The 19,273-nt window shown below is 34.9% G+C and overlaps 1 protein-coding gene across 3 annotated transcripts in view; it reads left to right on the plus strand.

Annotated features, from left to right (window-relative positions):
• The window catches only part of SLC10A7 (solute carrier family 10, member 7), a 263,021-nt gene that overhangs the window by 78,448 nt on the left and 165,300 nt on the right, over window positions 1–19,273 (plus strand). For 2 of the 3 annotated variants that reach the window (XM_011956821.1, XM_011956826.1), the window contains exon 5: window positions 5,218–5,256. The exons of the other annotated variant lie outside the window; for it this stretch is intronic. In XM_011956821.1, coding sequence (XP_011812211.1) covers window positions 5,218–5,256 — 39 coding nt within the window. The remainder of the gene's footprint in view (window positions 1–5,217; window positions 5,257–19,273) is intronic. 3 annotated transcript variants of the gene reach the window in all.

Consider the following 19,273-nt stretch of genomic DNA (forward strand, 5'->3'; position numbering starts at 1 on the left):
CTTCTTCCTGGTTTAGTCTTGGAAGAGTGTAAGTGTCCAGGAAATTATCCATTTCTTCTAGATTTTCTAGTTGATTTGCATAGACGTGTTTATAGTATTCTCTGATGGTAGTTTGTATTTCTGTGGGGTTAGTGGTGATATCCCCTTTCAAAGAGCTTGCTTTTATGAGAGAACTCTTTTTCCTCATTTTCTTATTTTTTTTTTGTTTGTTTTTAGAAATTTACCTTTGTTTTAAATAATTCCAAGTAGTTTATGATGTAATTAATTCATTATTGAACTTGCTTAATTTTCCAAAATAGTTTAATAAAGACATGCTGTATAATATATAATGGAACATTAGTAAAATATCTTATATTGTGTAACATTGGGTTGATACCAAAAGCAATATATTATCTACAAATGTGTAATATAAAGGAAGTCAATCTAGTCAATATTAAAAAAAACTCTCAATATGAACTTTTTTTTTTTTAAGCTAGAGCTGATCTAATTATCTACCAAATGTGATTACTCCAAGGTATACATTTTGCTAATGGGATTTTATGAGTTAATAATAAAAACATTACTGTGTAGGACATTCCGTTAGCACAAGAGGTATTTGTTCATTCACTCATTTCTTTCAATGAATTAGACAAATTCTTGTTGTAGTGGAGCATTCTAGAGGAGGAATGGGTTTTGAAATATTTTCTAACAAAGGAGATAATAACCAAAGAACTGCTATATTTTAAAATTAAGCTGGGTATGGTGACTCACACCTGTAATCTCAATACTTTAGGAGGCTGAGATGGGAGGATCACTTAAGTCCAGGAGTTCAAGACCAGCCTGAGCAACATAAGGAAACCCTGTCTCTACAAAAAAATTAAAAAATTCTAGCTAGGCATGGTGGCTAAATTTTGGTCATTTGTGGTCTATGGTCATACCACTCTGAACTTGCCCAATCTCATCTGATCTCAGAAAACATTATTTATATTAAACATATTTTATATAACTATATCATAATAGGAAGGTTCAAGCGTTTTAAGAGAAGTAAAACAAGATACTGTTTTGAAAACGATGTGAAGGAAATTATTGTATTGGATGGGATGGATGGGAGTCTGAAGTCTAGATCTCCTGTTATTGTCATAGGTTAGCTATGGTACCAGATGGCAGATCCAGTCTTCTGTGCCTTGGATTCTGACAAACACATAAAATAACTCAGTAGGATATGAAGACTTTGGACATTTCAGGAAATCATACTTGTGTCAGCAATTCATATTTCTTAATTAATGAATCTATACACATGATAAAAATTTTAAAATGGTACCAGTGGACACAAGGGCCTGATCTGTTTCACAATAGATAGATAGATAGATAAACCTTCTCACCCTTTCTACTTCTGGCCACTTCAGAGTCAGGGTGTGAGTAGGAGTAATAAACAAGTGGGTGCTTAGGATGAGTTTCATTAAATTCCTTCCTTACATGACCAGGGGAGAGAGACATGTAAGTAGGTCATTCCATTTTTTCTGAGATAGGGTCTTGCTCCATCATCCGGGCTGGAAAGCAGTGGTGTAATCTCGACTCACTGCAACCTCCACCTCCTGAGTTCAAGCAATTTTCCTGCTTCAGCCTGTAATCATGGGGATTGCAGGCATCTGCCACCATGTCTGGCTAATTTTTGTATTTTTAGGAGAGACAGGGTTTCACCATGTTGGCCAGGCTGATCTCAAACTCCTGACCTCAAGTGATCTGCCCACCTTGCCCTTCCAAAGTGCTGGGATTACAGGCATGAGTCACCATGCCCAGCCAGTCTTTTCAATACAGTGGGACAAGTCCCATGGCAGAGATAGGCTCAGGATGTTCTGCCAGCAGGTGTGGGGATACTCAGTCCATCTGTAAGTGTAGATATGTGTGTATGCTAAGGTGTGTGTGTGTGTCGGGGGAAGGTCATTGAAAGCCTCTTGGAAGTAATAGAGCCAGGAGACAGAGAAATACTGGGTAGAAGAGGATGGCGTTCCTGGCAAGACCTCCACCCTCAAGTCTGGACCCATGGCCCAATGTAAGAACTATTCTTGTTTTCCCACCTGAATGCTGCCTTTTGGCCTGCCCCACCCCCTGTGCCCATGAGAACTGCAAACCCCAGACTCAGGGCACGTGTGCGCACATGTGGGCGTACACACACACACAGAAGAGAGAAGAGAGAAGCGTCCGAACATCCAGAGGAGAAGCAGCTGTACATCAGAGACTGTGGTCAGAGAGGAGTTCGATTAGGGATGGCCAGACTCTAGGGGAAGATTATCGTCCCACTGCACCCCCTTTCCAGCTCCCTTTCCCTCTGAGAGCCACTTCCACTGCTCAACAAAGTCCTCCACATTAACTAGCTTTTGATTTGCTTCTGCGACCTGATTTTTCCTGGACACCTGATAAGAACTCGGGTACCAAGAGGGCAGAGTGTAAAAGGCTGTCACCTGACCCTCCACTAAGCTAGTTAACACCTAGCCATCTATGGATAGCAAATGCTAAAAGAGCACTGATTGTAACACATGTCTTCTGGGGCTCAGAGGATCACAGACACCCCCTCTTGGATGGCAGAGCTAAAAGAGCATTGTAACACACTTGGACACTGCTGTGGGGCAACACAAACTCACCCTGCTCCTGCCAGACAGGAGCAACTGGCCAGTTCCAGTGTTCCTTTGTGCCTGTACCCACATCCATTTGCTTGTGTGCTCCCTCCTGTAAAGGATTGAGCATGGCGGCCAAGTAAATTAGCTACTCCCTTCGCCAGTCCCATAAGGGATCAAGGGAGCTCTCCCATCTCAGAAGGATGATGACCAAGCTGTGTTATTAAAATAAAATAGAATTACCTAGGTAGAAGAGGGAGAAGGGTATTTCAGTCCAGGGAGCAAGGGAGTAAGAAATGGCATGATGAGTTTGGGGAATTGCAAGTAGTTCATTGTTGTCGGAATGTAAAATTTGAGGCAGGGAATGAGATGGATAGAAACCTGTTCATGGAGGGCCTTGGACGCCATGCCAAGGAGCTGGGAATTCCTCCCTAAGTCGAAATACATGCATGTCTTTTATATATCAATAAAATACTCTAAATATTTATTATTACTTGTTGAAACTCTGGAAATCATGGTTGTTTCATAGACTGCAACCACAGAATTGAGCCAACTATTACCTTAATTATCAGTTGCTGTTGAGCACAAGATCTTTGGTTTCAGTGTCTGATTTCACATGGCCTTCAGAGTACCCAGAACCTTAATCAATCATTTCACAAAAGATTGACGGTGCTCACTGCACAGGACGACAGTATAGTCGACTGAGTTCAAGTCCATCACCACTGTTGGAAAACAACTAAGAATGAGTTGACCTGCAGCATCTTTGGGTACCAAGATATCCCATCACTGTCATTTTATAAGAGGCAGGAACATAGGCCAATTCACATAAAATGTATTTCTTGCATTTGCGTTAAAGAAGAGAACAAGAGAGGGTAGGAGTATGGTGATTTGATCTTATGAGTAGTAGTTGTTATATACTCATATAGTTATGAGTATTTATGAGTTATTTATGAGTATGATATTATTTGTCATATATGGTTATTTTACTTTGACTTCTGAGTCTTTTTTCCTTGAATGATTCTTTGTTTCCTCAAATGCTAGACAAAACCGCTAGTTATTGAGTAAAAGCTTAGTGAAAGGGACTATAAATAAAGGAATTCAGAAGAGAGAGACTCAAAGGGGGAAGACCTCCTTCCTTTATTAAAAAGAAGTAATTCCGTTTTTAAGCACAAAATAAGATCTAAATATAAAAATTGTTTGTGAGAAAGGTACATTTTTTGTAGGAAGGAGGGCCAGTGTTCCCTGTTGGTGTCACCACAACTCATTTATTTATACCCTTTTACTTATTTTTCCCCAGACATAAAACTTTTTCCTGTAATCATCCATAATGGAATTCCAGGAAGATGTGTTAAATATATTGCTATAGTTTACAATTGTCATCTGTAATGTTTTATTTAGCTGATTTTCTTTTTTTCACTGCTCCCTGTACAACACAGAACACCATATGCCATTGTCCCTGTCAGGAAGCAAAGGTTTCCCTGGCCTGTGCCTGTGCCTGTGTTTATGCCACAGAGGAGCTGTGGTCCAGTGCCATCTTTTATTGATAGGGCCAGTAAAGGAGAAATCTAATGAAATTATCAAAGCTTTGAATTAATTATGAACTGGAATAGGAGAGCTAAGCTCTCTGGAGCCAAGGATCTCATTACCCATTCACTCTCATTGCATCCTCTTCTGGAGCAGAAGGCATTTTCAGCTACAGCTCTTAGCCTGGCTTTGGACTTTATTCAAACTTACTAAACTGATATCCTCTTTTTACTACAGTGTGGCTGCTAATGTCCGTGATGATTAATTTAATTCTGCTCTGGATGCGCAGGAGATGTAAATAGATTCTCTCTACCCCTTTTATTATTTTTTCTTTCTTATTTTCTTTTTATCAAATTGGATGTTATACAAGTTGTTTCCTTTTGGGTAATGTGAGAAGCTTGCAGGACTCTGGCATAGCTTCACTGAATATAGTGATTAAATTAAAATTAAGAGCTATGTTACATCTACTGTGTATTCCGTGGATATTTAGGTAAGCAGAAAGTCAAATATTTCTTCTTTGAATTTTGAACACCAATTTGGAGCTTTTCTTGCTTTTCTTTACCTTAGAATTAATTGTACAGTAGTAACTTTCCTGGTCTTAACAGCATTGTTCATATTTCTAATGTGTGATGTATAGAAACAGATCTTACGTTGTGATTGTAGCTCTTAAGACTGTGTCACTGACAGGGAGCAATTAATGTTTGTCTTACAATTCTGTTTTTCCTTCTCCCAGTAATATATGTTTTTTAATAAATAAATCAACCTCTGATTGTTTTAAATTTAGTAGGAAAATCAATAACAACGTGGTCTCAATTTAGCATTGTCAGTGATTCTTTTGGTACTGTCATATAGGTTCAAGGCATGACAAGTGTTTTCTGCCTGCTTTTGAGACCCATTATTTATGAATTCCTAAGCTGTAGCTCATCTGTCTCAGTGAACTATAGGCCACTGGCAATTTTGGAAGCAATGACTAACTTTGCTTTATAGAGTCAATGTTTTAAGGTTTTGAATAGTGGGGGAAGGGAGAATGATAATCTTTGCCTTTATTATTCCTATTTACTTTCAATGAGTTTTTTTCCCCTATTTATTTTCTTTATAGGCAGCTGCAATATTTAATTCAGCCTTTGGAAGTTTTTTGGTAAGTAAATATGGTTTAACTTGTCTATTACAACTTTTGCTGTGATATTGTTTATATGAAAGATTTAGTGAAAGCTGGATTTCTTTTACTTTTTGGTTAAATATAAAAGTTGTTGAATCTTTTCATGTGCCAGTATCCATACCCTGAAGAAAATTAGTTAATAAATAAATCAAATGTTCTCTTACAATATGTTTCGGAGGCTTGGGTTTTAATATTCCATTTAATGAATTCAAAGAATCAATTAAAACACTATGTGTCTCCTTATAGAGGTTATGTCAATATATTGATCATTTAATGAGGTCTTTTAGATTATTATTATTTTGTGTCATGGGACTAAGGATTTTGAAAAGGAAACATGACCCAGCTGGTCAGAAAGGGAATGCTAATTTACGTGTTGACATGCCATTTATTTTGTACATTTCACTGTCAAAGAAACTACTGGCTTGGATGCTTCTGAGAAATCTATGTGAAAGAAAATTTGAAAGGAAGATATGACTAATGAGTAATTTGCAAGTAAATGTATCTATTTATCTATCTATCTATATATATATATATATAAAGATTCAAAAGTAGTTCAGCTTTCATAAGTAGAACCAATATAAGGATGTTGTTTTAGCATTTTTAATCATTATTTTAAAATAAATGATGTAACAGAGACTTGATTTGTGTTATGAAAGATTGAGAAACTAAGTTTTCTGTTAATTTAAAATTTTTTGTGCCTTAAAACTTTGTTAGGTTCCTGAAGTAAATTAGAATCTTATATTTTGGGGGGCATAACTCATTAGCAGGTATGTAGTGCAGTGATTTACAAATAATTGAGAGTAAAATAAGTGATGTATAAACTAGTTCATGAGTCTAGGTAAAATATCAATTACCTCTGTTTAAAATGCTGTGTTAATTATTATTGTTTGTATTTAAATGTAGTTAAAACTTTTAAACATGTTGTTACATAGTGTTAATTCTACATAGTGCTACACAGCTTTTAGTGTCACATAGGCTTACAGAGTTTTTAATGATGTAGCATCCGCAAAAAATATGCATAGCCTATATCTTATTTTTATAGAGCCAGTAATGTTTTTTGCCATGCTGTATTATTTCTGGGTTTTAGACAATAAAGTCTGTTTAACAAAAATAATCTTTTGGATTGCTTAGTTTAGACTCAGTAATATTTTAAGTCATTATTTCATGTGTCCAAGTATTATTCTATATGTTGTCACAATTGTTTAATAGAATAATATCTGTAAAATATGAACTTCCTGGAAGCCAATTTTGGTACATGATTTGGCACCATACACCTCCACTATCAAAACATAGCTTCTTAAGTTGGATCTCTTAGTCTTTCAGATGTCTAGACTTCGAGAAAATAAAGTTGACACAATTTTGTCTGAGTGACTGAAACAAAATACGTGATTCCTTTGTCAGAGAACAAGCTTACTAAGTATAGTGTGAGACATGCACTGACTATATGAACGTATCATATTTGTTTTACCAGGCCCACTTGTTTGGTAAGGTCTAGTAAAGTACAACTTGTGCTCGTGGTTCTTTGGGATTTGTATTATGCTCTTTCACTCCTAAGAAGCTGTGTATTCTCACTTCTTAGTCTTTTGCTCTTTTTCTTTTCTTCGCTTTTTTTTCTTACCCTAATTCAGTTAATCGATCAAAAGTATTTATTGATTTCCTGCTACACAGAGGTAGTTTTCTAGTGTCTGTGAAGAATGCAAAGAAATATAAGGTGGGTCCCACTAGGTTGTGGAGACGACATGTAGAAAAAGAAGTGCAATGTAAAAGTTAACAAGCCATATGAAAGATGTTACTAGAGATATATGATTGTCAAATAAATGGCACAGACAATATGCACTCTAAATTCACAGGTCTGACAGAAGTGATTGCTCTGAGCTGGGCCTTGAGGTATGGGCAGGACTTAACTGGTAAAGGAAAGGAGAGGAAATGGCATGAGCAATGGCAAAAAGGCAGAAGTGTTGTTTTACTTTTTTTATTCCCGTTCCTTCCCCTGCTTTTCCTTTCACAAAGTTGAAAATTACCAGAGAGAGTTCGAGAGTGAAAATTATGATTAGGTATGTTTTGCTCCAGTGTTGTAAGAAAAATAATTCTATATCTTTTTTTCCTCTCTTCACCATAGTTACAACAGCCTAGGATTATGAAACATGTGTGAACTGTATCAGTTAGAATTAGGTTTGGCTTAACAGAAAAAAAATATTAATAGTGACTTACACAAGATTAAGATTTATTTTTCCATTATATAACATTTGGAGGGAGCTGTCCAAATATGGTATAGTGGCTTCATGGTCTCATCATGGGCCAAGACTCCTATCTCTGTCCTCCACCATCTGCAGCATGCAGTTTTCTTCCTCAAGGCTGCCTCATGATCCAAGATAGCTGCTGGAGCCCCAGCCAGAACGTCTGGAGAGCAAGGTAAAATAGTGAGAATAGAAAAAAGAGCTCCCTACTCCAGCCTGGGCGAAAGAGCAAGACTCTGTCTCAAAAAAAAAAAAAAAAAGAAAAAGAAAAAGAAAAAAGAAAAAAGAACTCTTTTTGAGTCTTCTTTCTTTGAACAGCATTCCTGGAATTCCACCACAATACTAGCGCTTCTTATTGTAGAACTCAGTCACATGATCACTCCTAGCCACTGAAGTTGGGAAATATGGCAATTTACTGAGAGCTGAAAATTAGATTTCTGTTACTAAGAAAGAAGAGGAAAATAGATATTGAGACAGCTAGTACATTCTACATATGAACAATGTACAACAATTATTAAAGATTTGAAGAAAGACGTTCATCTCAGTTAAATGACATGAGAAGGCTTCAGGGAGAAATTGGTGCTTGAGTTGGGATTAGGAAGAAGATTTATTTTACAGGAGTGAAATTCCAAATTGTAAACTTTATATTTTTATTTTATTATTCTTAAAGGATGGTACTTGTTACAGCTATTTGGGAATTTTCTCTATAAATGGAAAATATCCACCTGTTCTTAAAATTTAGGATTATGAGTAGTGGTATCGTTTCTGGAGCCAGACTAGGTTTAAATTCTTACTTAACTGAATACTAGCCTAACAATGTAAGCTTCTCTATATATTAAATGAGGCAATGATAGTGCCTAAACTGTGGACTTGTGGGATAAATTATATAAACTGTTTATATGATGTGATAAGAAATAACTTTGAGCTAAATGTTAGATCTAGGTTTTTGTCCAAGCTCTGCCCTGAACTTTTATGTGTGTGTGACTATGGATATCCATGAAATAAGGAAATTGTTTATCTCTGACTAAGCCCTGCAAGATCTAAAATACCCTGATCCATTGATTATTCTCTGATTATGAGTGACCATTCCTGTGGTACAAACATAATAGAATCTGAAAAGGGTATTTATTTCAGATTACCTTAAATCTTTGAATGAAAGGCTTTTATTAGAAGAGTATTTGAAGAAAGAACTCTGAGAGCATTTTTGTTGATTTTCAGGCATTTGGGTATACTAAATAAAATACTGTACATATTTATAGCTAGTTTAATAATGTCCCAGGTCTAATTTGAACAGTCTTTTTAGGAACTAATTATTATAGAAAGCTGTTTTTGTTGTTTTTGTTATTGTTTTTAATGTAGCTAGGTGGGTAATAACTAATGATAGGTGAATTCAATTTACATAAATTTGAGACTAAGAAAATATTTTAAAATCATGCCATGGAGGATTGCTTTAAGTTAAGAAGTTAATGTCATTATCTCCTCCTCTCATTTAAATCATTCAGTTTATAATAATTGTGGAACGTAGTGATTTGAGATTTCTCTCTTAATGAGATTTTAATAAAATTTGATAGTAAAGCACCCTGAATAACTAAAATGCTATTAAAATTTATGTATATACATGTATATAGTTCTACTTCAAGTTCAGGCAACTCACGTGTTGCTCCTCATCAGAAGGTGTTGGTTTTTTAAAAATAGATACTGACATCTTTTGGGAAAATTCTAATTGAAATTTTTTTTTCTTTAATTTCAAAAGATTCAATTGTGTTGAAAACAAATTTCCCAAACTAAATTTATATCATTTGATTTGTTAGAACTTAGCGTTTTTTATTTGGAGGCTGAATTCAGTGTTTCCATGTCTCTAAGAAGTATAGGTTAAAGTTTAAAAGGAACGTTTAGAACTTTGCTATTTTTAGACTCCTCAGCCTATTTTATTATTTTTGGTAACTTCTAATCTTAAAGGGAAACGCTAATGAATGACAAGCTACTCATGCCAAACTGAGTTTTTAATAGTGATATTATAAACATTAGAACAATTCATGGCAACATAGATGTACTAATAAGAATTTCAGAAACATCATCATAGAGTCAGAAAGTTAAATCATCCTTGTAAATTCAAAACATCTAGTCTAAAAAAGATCTATGCGAGTCACTGTTTACTTTCTAAATCTCTTCATTTAAAGTGTCAAGAAATGGGTTTCTTTCACATAATTCTTCTCTTTTAAAATACACGTTGCTGGAACTAGCAGAAGCTATTCTAAGATGAACAATTTTCTTTTCATGCCAGATCAAAGGTGAAAAGGAACTCCTTGCCTTGGGGTGAAAAACTAGCCAGTTTATATTTTTCTTCCCTTACCCAATTGTTCTGTCTTCCCTCTGCTTTGGCTGGTTCCCCATTACTACCCTGCTTTGTAGAAAAATTTAAATAGTTAACTGATGTTATTATAGCTGCTGAAAGAAAAGAAATCCCAAACACGAAAGCCATGTTTTAATAATAATAACTTGTATGTTTATCACCTTCTTGTAATTTTTCCTTTCCTGTACAATGATACATGCCTATTTTATTGTTTTTGGTGACTCCTGATCTTAAAAGGAAACTCTAGTGAATGACAAAGATGATCATGCCAAATCGAGTTTCCAACTATGCTATAAAACATTAGAGAAATTCATGGTAACATAAATGTAAGAATTTCTGAAATATTTAGAATGGTTAAAGAGGAAACACCATTATCTTTGTTACTCATTGATTGCTGTGGAACAATGCTTTTTAAAAATTAGATCAAGAATCTCAAATGTTAAACAAAGAGGCTTAAAGGTGGTACTAGATAAGATTCCGTTGTTAATTTGGTTTGCTTTCACCTAAGTCTAGGATGTAGTTAGTTTATGGTTTATGGGGTCTCTTATTTTGTAAAGTATTGAAGACTATGCTGAATTTGTGTGTGTGTGTGCATGTGCTTAATTTTCTTAAAATCTTAATCAACCCAAATTGTTCACTTGGTATCTTAGTTTTACCTCAAAAGTTCATGACTTGTTTATAAAAAAGTTTTTATTTTCATTAAACTTCAATGCCAGAACAAACGACTTAATATTTAAGCAGTATCAGTACCGTCTTATAGATGCTGTTTCAAGTTCATCTTTTAGTGGGAAGAACTGGATAAAACCAAGAGTTTAAATGGCCCATCCTGGGTGTTAAAATTAATAACTGTGTTCAGATGAATGGAAGTTGGTTTCCACCTTTGCACAATGCAACCCATCATCGTGCTATGCATTTCATTTGATCATCACCTGTTTGAGCAAGTGAACATCATAAGAGCTGAATTGCTGAGAACAGACTACTTTTTAAAAAATACCATTGGTTCAATTAGCAGGTAGCACAATATAGGAAAATAGGATAGAAAATCAGCACACATATACTCAGAGTCCATTAGATTCAAGGCATTTTTCAAGATACCGAAGCAAATACACAAAACATAAATATGGGAAAAAAATAATAAAATATTTAAGAAAGAGAGAAGACAGGAATGAAGACTGTCTTCAATGCAGTGCTTTCCAGCATTCAGGCATCATTATAGCTTTTGCCATGTCAGCATACTGTTTGTTAAATAAGACTCACATTTTCAATTTAAATTTATTTCAAGCCAAAACTTTACATCAACACTATAAATAAAGAACTATCTTGTCGTGAATAGAAGGTAACTGAAATTAAGTCAATGGAAAAAAAAGCTACTATTAATTTGTAGCTAACCTCTGCTGCTATTCAAGGCTCTGAATCTGATGCCTGCCCTTCTTTTGATAAAAGGTGAAATTAGCACCAGCACCAAACAAAGCACTTTCTCCTTCTGCAATCCAAAGGATTGAGAGTTGAAAAGACAGTAAGTTGCATTACTAATTCTCTGTGCACATGTCCTTTGAGTCATCTTGTTTTCATTTACACTTTGGGAAACACCGTTCTCTGAGGTCACTTCTCAATCACGCCATCAAAGAAATGAATTAAAATTATTTGGAGAAGTCAAATGAAGAAACTCCTAGAATCAGGGACTCTGGCAGCCTAAACATGTTTGCGTTTCTTTCACTAGATCATTTTTTACGTAACACCTCTCTAGAAAAACAGTGGTATATGTGCCAAAGTGACAAACATATTTGCAGAGTTAAAAATATGCCATAATGCTTCAGTCAGGAAGACCCAGTGATAGCTGTATGTGGGTTTGTTTTTAAAACAAACTCTTATCTGAAGTACAATCATTGTAAATAAAAAATGGTCTCTGTTACCTAATAAAAATGTATAGAATCTGTACCTATTCTATTTTAGCAGCATAATGTTCTATGCTGTCTGGCAGGACTTGTGTGGCAAGTAAATGCATTAGTCACAGTGATCATTTTTCTTGCAAATTTGTGACACAGATTTAATTATAGGAATGACCAGCAACTTACAAATCTAATTTTGGTGGAGGCTGAGGCAACTTTTTTTTTATTTTAATAATGATGGATTTTTTTAAAGCAATGATTTCATTACCGTTTAAAGAAATCTACTAGTATAGAACTAGCCAATTGACTGGAGTTATTTTATTACCCTTTAACAAATGCCATGTACTTTCATTTTAATTTTTATTAATTTTTAAAACATCATCAGTCCCAAACTGGGAAAGTATTTGCTGCTATATTCATTTGAGTAAAATAAATAAATATAAATTATTCTGGTTCAGGAGGTTTGTAAAGGACCTCCTAAGAAAGATGATCCTAGCAGTTGTTTAAAATAAAAATTAAATTTCCTTAATTAGAATCCAGCCTACTACAGAACTGCTTAGTTTATGGTCTTTAGTAGGAGACGCTTATTAGCTACTAATTGATGATAACGTGGCAAATAGTTCTTATTTCTTTGTTTCTTTTTCCTTCAAACTAAAAATTTTGTATGGTTAATCTATTTGTTGAGCTAATGTTTTGGGGGTCTGGCATAATGGTATGGTGAGCCAAACGATTAAGGTTCTTGCCTTCATTTACATTACAGATTCTTAAAGTGAGAATATCGAGTCCTAATTGGGTGTGTGTGTGGCGGGGAGAGACTGTTGGAGTAAACAGTGTTAAATATTTTCTTAGAACTTTTTAAAAGTTTTGTTCCATTATTAATATACCTCATTGACTCAGACGCCACTACCATTCCAAATAAATCTGGCCATGTGGAGAGAAGCAGGAGGAAAATAGAGGATGCATAAACTGTATAAACTTGGTTCTATCAACCAAAGATAATCTTCCCTTTAATTGTTGGTCCCTGCAGTGAAAACAGTGTTAGACCTCCAAACTTCATCATGGACTCAAGATTTCAAGTAAACATTTAGCATTTCTAAAAAACAATAGTCTGTATTATTGGAAATGGCAGATTTTTGTTTGAAATTTAAAAAATCATTTTTTAAGCCTAGATTTACTGGATGTTGCTGTTTGATCTTATATTAACTTTTAAAATGAAACATTTGTGGACTTCCTACTATGTGCTCAGCTCTGGGCCAGCTTCTAGAACTGAAAAAATAATTTAAAAATATGATTCTTGCTCTCAATTTGCTTAAAATTCCTGAATTTAAATGCTGTTTTTCCTAGTGTGATTGCACAGACATCCTAATTCTGAATTTCCTCCAGGTAACTACACCATACAGTTTGAGAAACACTTATTTTACTATAAAACTTCAACTAGGCGAGCGCAGTGGCTCACGCCTATAATCCCAGGACTTTGGGAGGCCAAGGCTAGTGGATCACGAGGTCAGGAGTTTGAGACCAGCCTGAACAACATGGTGAAACCCTGTCTCTACTAAAAATACAAAAATTAGCCAGGCATGGTGTCACACGCCTGTAATCCCAGCTACTCAGGAGGCTGAGGCAGGAGAATCGCTTGGACCCGGGAGGCGGAGGTTGCAGTGAGCAGAGATCGTGCCACTGCACTCTAGCCTGGGTGACAGAGCAAGACTCCATCTCAAAACAAAAACAAAAAACAAACAAAACAAATTCAAGTAATGCAGTAGGTTATCTCAATTACTGCTTTTAAAACTGCCACTTTTTGTTACAACTCCAAAGAAAACTGAATTTTTATCATGAGGTTTGTATTTATCAATTTAGATGTTTTGAAAGTGCAATTTGTCAGATACCAGATTCAATTTTTAAATATGCCAAAAGCTGACTTAGAAAGATACTTTACCATGTCCACTTGGTGGGGACAATGTGTTAAAAAATAACTTTCAAAAAACTACTGTAATTTTAATATAAGTTTATTATAGAATGTATGAAAAATACAGATATACTCACCTAGCTATAACGAATCAGCATTTTGGTATATGTCCTGTGTATTATACAGATGTAGTTACAAAAGTGGTATATATTGTGTAGTCAATCTTATTTTTTGCCTTCTCCCTTTATGTATGTGAGTATTTTCTCATATTCTTATTTCTACTATGACAACTTGATTTTGTTTTATATAATGCATAATATAATCTATAATTTTTTTGGATAGAGTATTTATTCTTTCACTATTATTTTTGGAGAATACTCACCACCTAGAAAGTTTCTTCTTGCCCTTTGGAGTCAGTCCTCTCCCTTATCCTCAGTCTCTGGCAGCCACAGAATTTTTTTCCTTTCTCTATACTTTTGCCTTTTTCTAGAAAGTCATCTAAATGGAATCACACAATATATGCTTTTTGAGTACAGTTTCTATCACTTAGCATACACTTTTGTGATTCATCTATGTTGTATATATCAGTAGTTAATTTCTTTTTATTGCTAAGTAGTATTACATTGTTCATAAATTTACCAGTTGATGAACTTCTGGTTGTTTTCCTGGATGATAATTTTAAATAGAGTTGCTATAAATATTTGTTGTACAGGTTCTTATATAGATATATATGTTTTTATTTCTCTTGGGGAAATATCTATGCTGAGTCATATAGTGAGTATATTTTAACTTTATAAGTAACCACCAAACTCTTTCCCAAAGTGATTGTACCATTTTACATTCCCAGCAGGAATGTATAAGTAGTCCAGTTACTCCACAACCTTGCCATCCCTTGACATTCGCAATATTTTTTATTTTAGCCATTCTAATAGGTGTGTGGTCGTATGTCATCAAAGCTTTAATTTGTATTTCCCTAGCTGCTAATGATGTTGGACATATTTTTTTGTGCTTATTTGCCATCTGTGTATCTTCTTTGGTGGCCTGTGTATTCAAATCTCTTGCCCATGTTATTTATTAGGTTGTTTTCTTATAATTAGGTGCAAGTTTTTAAGTTTGTTTTGGACAGCAGTCATTTATCAGATGTATGTTTTATAAGTGATTTTTTCCAGTCTGTAGCTCATCTTTTCATTTTCTTACCAGTAACTTTCAAATAGCAGAAGTTCAAAATTTTTGATAAATCTAGTTTGTCTTTTTTTTTTCTTTTGTGACTCAGGTTTTTTGTATCCTATATAAGAAATCCTTGTTTGTTACAAAGATTTTTCTCTTATGTTTTCTTCTGTTAGTTTTTGTTTTTACATTTAGTCTTATGACCCATTTTGGATTAATGTAGTGTACTGTTTGATGTTCATTACTTTGCGTATGGTTCTAGAGTTGTAAGGATTTTGTGTCTGTCACATTTGTCCATTTTTTCCTTTATGGATTTTTTCATTGCCTTTATATGTATGAAGTTTTTTCCTATCACAATGTCAGGTAAAAATTCATGTGTATTTTCTTTTAGTTTTAAAATCAAGATGAATATTTAATACTGTTGAAAAGCAAAGTCCATCATATGGGGTTTTATAAAAAGAAATAATAGATTGAAAGTGCTTCACCTGATTATGGTATCACTGGTTAAAGAAGTCAATTTCTGTTTATTGCTTTCCCCATTGTGATTTTTTTGCCCTGTAAATCCAGCCTCATAGTGTTATTCTTACATCTACCTAGTGATATATATGCCTGTCCCTGAAAATAATTGGATCAGTATTCATGACTGTTAAAAATTGTTTTTCTATCTTAGGATATCACACATGACATTAACGCAATTACTTAAGATATAATTGTTTATTCAAAATATGAAATGGGGATGGAAATAAAAGAATAAGGGAAAATTATAGTAACCTCATTTTTTTTTTGAGACGGAGTCTCACTTTGTCGCCCAGGCTGGAGTGCGGTGGCGCCGATCTCAGCTCACTGCAAGCTCCGTCTCCCGGGTTCACGCCATTCTTCTGCCTCAGCCTCCCGAGTAGCTGGGACTACAGGCGCCCGCCATCTCGCCCGGCTAGTTTTTTGTATTTTAGTAGAGACGGGGTTTCACCGTGTTAGCCAGGATGGTCTCGATCTCCTGACCTTGATCCGCCCGTCTCGGCCTCCCAAAGTGCTGGGATTACAGGCTTGAGCCACCGCGCCCGGCCAGAAACCTCATTTTTATATCAATTTGATTAACAAATCTTCACACAAATTAATAGTAAAATATTCTTATTTGGAGGACTATGAACCAAGGTGAATAACTTTCTTAGTATAATTTAAGATAATGGAGGACTTTAAAAAAACAAAATTCATAATCTTAAGAGCCTTGATAAACTTGATTTTAACTTTCGGTAATTGAACGAACTGTACTGATCAGGGGAAAAAAAATTCTACTTGGTATTTTGGAAATTAGAGTCAAAGCACCACAAATCTTCTAGACTATGAGTAACTGGAGTAACTAGTGTTATCTCGAGTAACATTGATTCATATTCTGTGTGCCCAGGGATGGTTATACTCTGAGCTTACAGCTTTCTTTTTTGCTAGAACCCTACGCTTGTTTCCTTTTCCTGAGTAGCTTTTTTTTGGTGATATTTTTAATAAGTAGAATAATTAAAAATGTTCTCTGTGTTTATAGTTTTACCTTATAACAGTACTTGGTCTATAGTTCAAGATTTATAGTTTGGTCTTTTATTATTCAGCCAAGTCTCCTGTAAACAGTTATTTTCTGCAGGGTTCCTAGGTTTTCACTTGAAAGCTTAAATTAATATTTTTATCCATTTATTTTGGAGCAATAATGTTTATTAACATTATTTTGCTTTTGGTAATTTCCAAGAGCCGGGGCAATGATTCCTATCTTCTTCGTTGTCATCCACACAATATTGTAAGATAAACTATTATCACATACTACTTTTTGTGTCATTCCTATGCCCTAATACCTATAGTGGCTTTTAATTACCCACTACATAATTGGCCATTCAAAGATCCTCCCAGTGTGTCCCTATTGTCTCTCTCTCTCCCCGCCCACCCAGTGTCTTTCATTCCCATGTTAACTGTTTATCCACCCTTTTCCACCCTCTCCTCTTTATTAAATCCAGTTTATCTATTTTTTTTTCTTTTATGGCTCAGGCGTTTTGTATCCTATCTAAGAAATCCTTGTTTGTTGCAAAGATTTTTCCCCTATGTTTTCTTCTATAAGTTTTAGTTTTTGTTTTTACATTTAGTCTTATGACCCATTTTGAATGAATATTTTTGTATAATTCAGTGTATTAGTTGCGGTTTGTTACTTTGCATATGGTTATAGAATTTTCAAGTTTGTATGTATGTCACATTTGTCCATTTTTTCCTTTATGGATTTTTTTTCATTGCCTTTATACTTATAAAGCATCCTCTAACACCTGGACATTTTTCTGCTCCCACCTCTTTGCTTGCACTGTTCCCATCCATTCTATTATCCTAGATGTCCCTAGATGTCCCTCAAAGCCTATCTCAAAAGCAATGTCTCCAGCTTTCCTTTTATAGTTATTTAGCTTTTGGAATGAGTTTCCATCTGGATTGTAATGGGTTACTATAGATTGCAACTGGTTAGTGTAGTTAGTTTGAAATTCGGACCTTCTCTCCCATCTCTGGCACTTCCTATTCTTCTTAGCCTGCTATTTTTCTTTTTATAAAATAATGTCTTCTCACATAGTATATAATTTATCATTTATTACATTAATTGACTGTCTTTCCCTTTCAAATGAAAGCTCCATGAAGGCAGGTGTTTGTTTTCTTTTGGTTGCTTCACTACTCTATCTATTTTCAATATTTATAGTACTTGGCACAAAGTAAGCTTTCAAAAAATATTAAATGAATAGACAGAAATCACCCAATGAATACTATTTTAATCTCTCTTCTTCGTTTATATAAGATTGTAAAATATCTTGTATATCAGATGCACTTAAAATGTATGCTAATTATCGTAATTATATGGTGGATTCTTTTGATAAAAATCCTATCTTTTTGTCATCTGTTTTGACCATAATTGGTCATCTGTCTACCAAATTTTTCTTTTTCTATTTTTTTTTTTCTGAGATGGAGTCTCTCTCTGTCACCCAGGCTGGAGTACAGTGGCGTGATCTCAGCTCACTGCAACTTCCACTTCCTGGGTTCGCACCATTCTCCTGCCTCAGCCTCCCAAGTAGCTGGGACTACAGGCGCCCCCCGCCATGCCTGGCTAATTTTTTGTGTTTTTGGTAGAGACGGGATTTCACCATGTTAGCCAGGATGGTCTCAATCTCCTGACCTCCTGATCCACCCGCCTCAGCCTCCCAGAGTGCTGGGATTACAGGCGTGAGCCACCGCGCTGGGCCATCCAAATTTTTCTTTACCACGTTAAAATGATTTTAAATTCCAAGTTTTAAAATCTCAATAAAACTTTCTGTAGCCGTAAGAAATTTGTATTGCCTTTTATTCACAGTGTTGATTTGGAATGGAAGTGGAAATTCATCCCCACATCTAAGTTTGATATTTAGTAATTTATAAGATCTTTTTTTCTACTAAAGAAGAAAAATCTGTGAAATAGATTAGGGCAGATTATTCATGTATAATAGGTTACCAAACCCATATGCTATTTTCATTGAAATAATTGATTTTAAATATCAGGAAGTTTTACATGAAAAATGGCTACAAGTATGATTACTGCAAATATTTAAATAGCTAGAGATGTGTAAATAAAAGTATATAATAAGTGATTGCTATTATATAGCATTGTAGAGAATGATTTCACTGTTGGCATTAAAGTAAAGTTTTTTTTTTAATTAAAGTTTATTTTCTAACTACTTGTGAAGTAGATACTATAATCAAATTGACAAGTGAAAGTTAAATTTCTAGATAGTGCTTAAAAAGAAACTGTACAGTATCCTAAAGAAGAATTAAAAATATAAGTATGAAAAAGAACCAACTCAATGGTATATAAAAACTAGATCAAATCCATATCTGAGAGGAATTAGAAAGAAAAAGCCAAGGTGAGAATGACAAAACAGATAACTTGAACTTGCACTATCATATGACAGCAGATGCAAGCTAATGTGGTTTGCTCTTTAGAAGCATCGTGTTACAGCCCTCTGCACTTGAGTTCGGTGGGTTCATAATTCAGAATATTGCTTTGACTTTGGTCTTATCATCTTGTCCGAGGTTAAAATTTGTTAAATGACATATAGAAAATGATAAAGATGTGACTTGGCCTGGAGGAGCTTTGGAGAGTGCTATCTATCTCCATGTAATGGAAAAGAGACAGACTTTGAAGAAACTAAAGGAAGAGTAGTTACTCAAATGATTTTTTTAGTGGGAAGGTTGGTGTTTTTTTGTTTTGTTTTGTTTTTTGTTTGTTTGCTTGTTTGTTTTTGAGTTAGGGTCTTGTTTCATTGCCCAAGCTGGAGTGCGGTGTGGTAGGATCACAATTCACTGCAGCCTCAACCTCCCAGGCTCAAGCCACCCTCCCACCTCAGCCTCTTACTAGTAGCTGGGACTACAGGCAGGCGCCACTATGCCCAGCTAATTTTTTTTT

Source organism: Colobus angolensis, unplaced genomic scaffold (assembly GCF_000951035.1).
Source record: "Colobus angolensis palliatus isolate OR3802 unplaced genomic scaffold, Cang.pa_1.0 Scaffold111, whole genome shotgun sequence".
Taxonomy (NCBI): Eukaryota; Metazoa; Chordata; class Mammalia; order Primates; family Cercopithecidae; genus Colobus; species Colobus angolensis.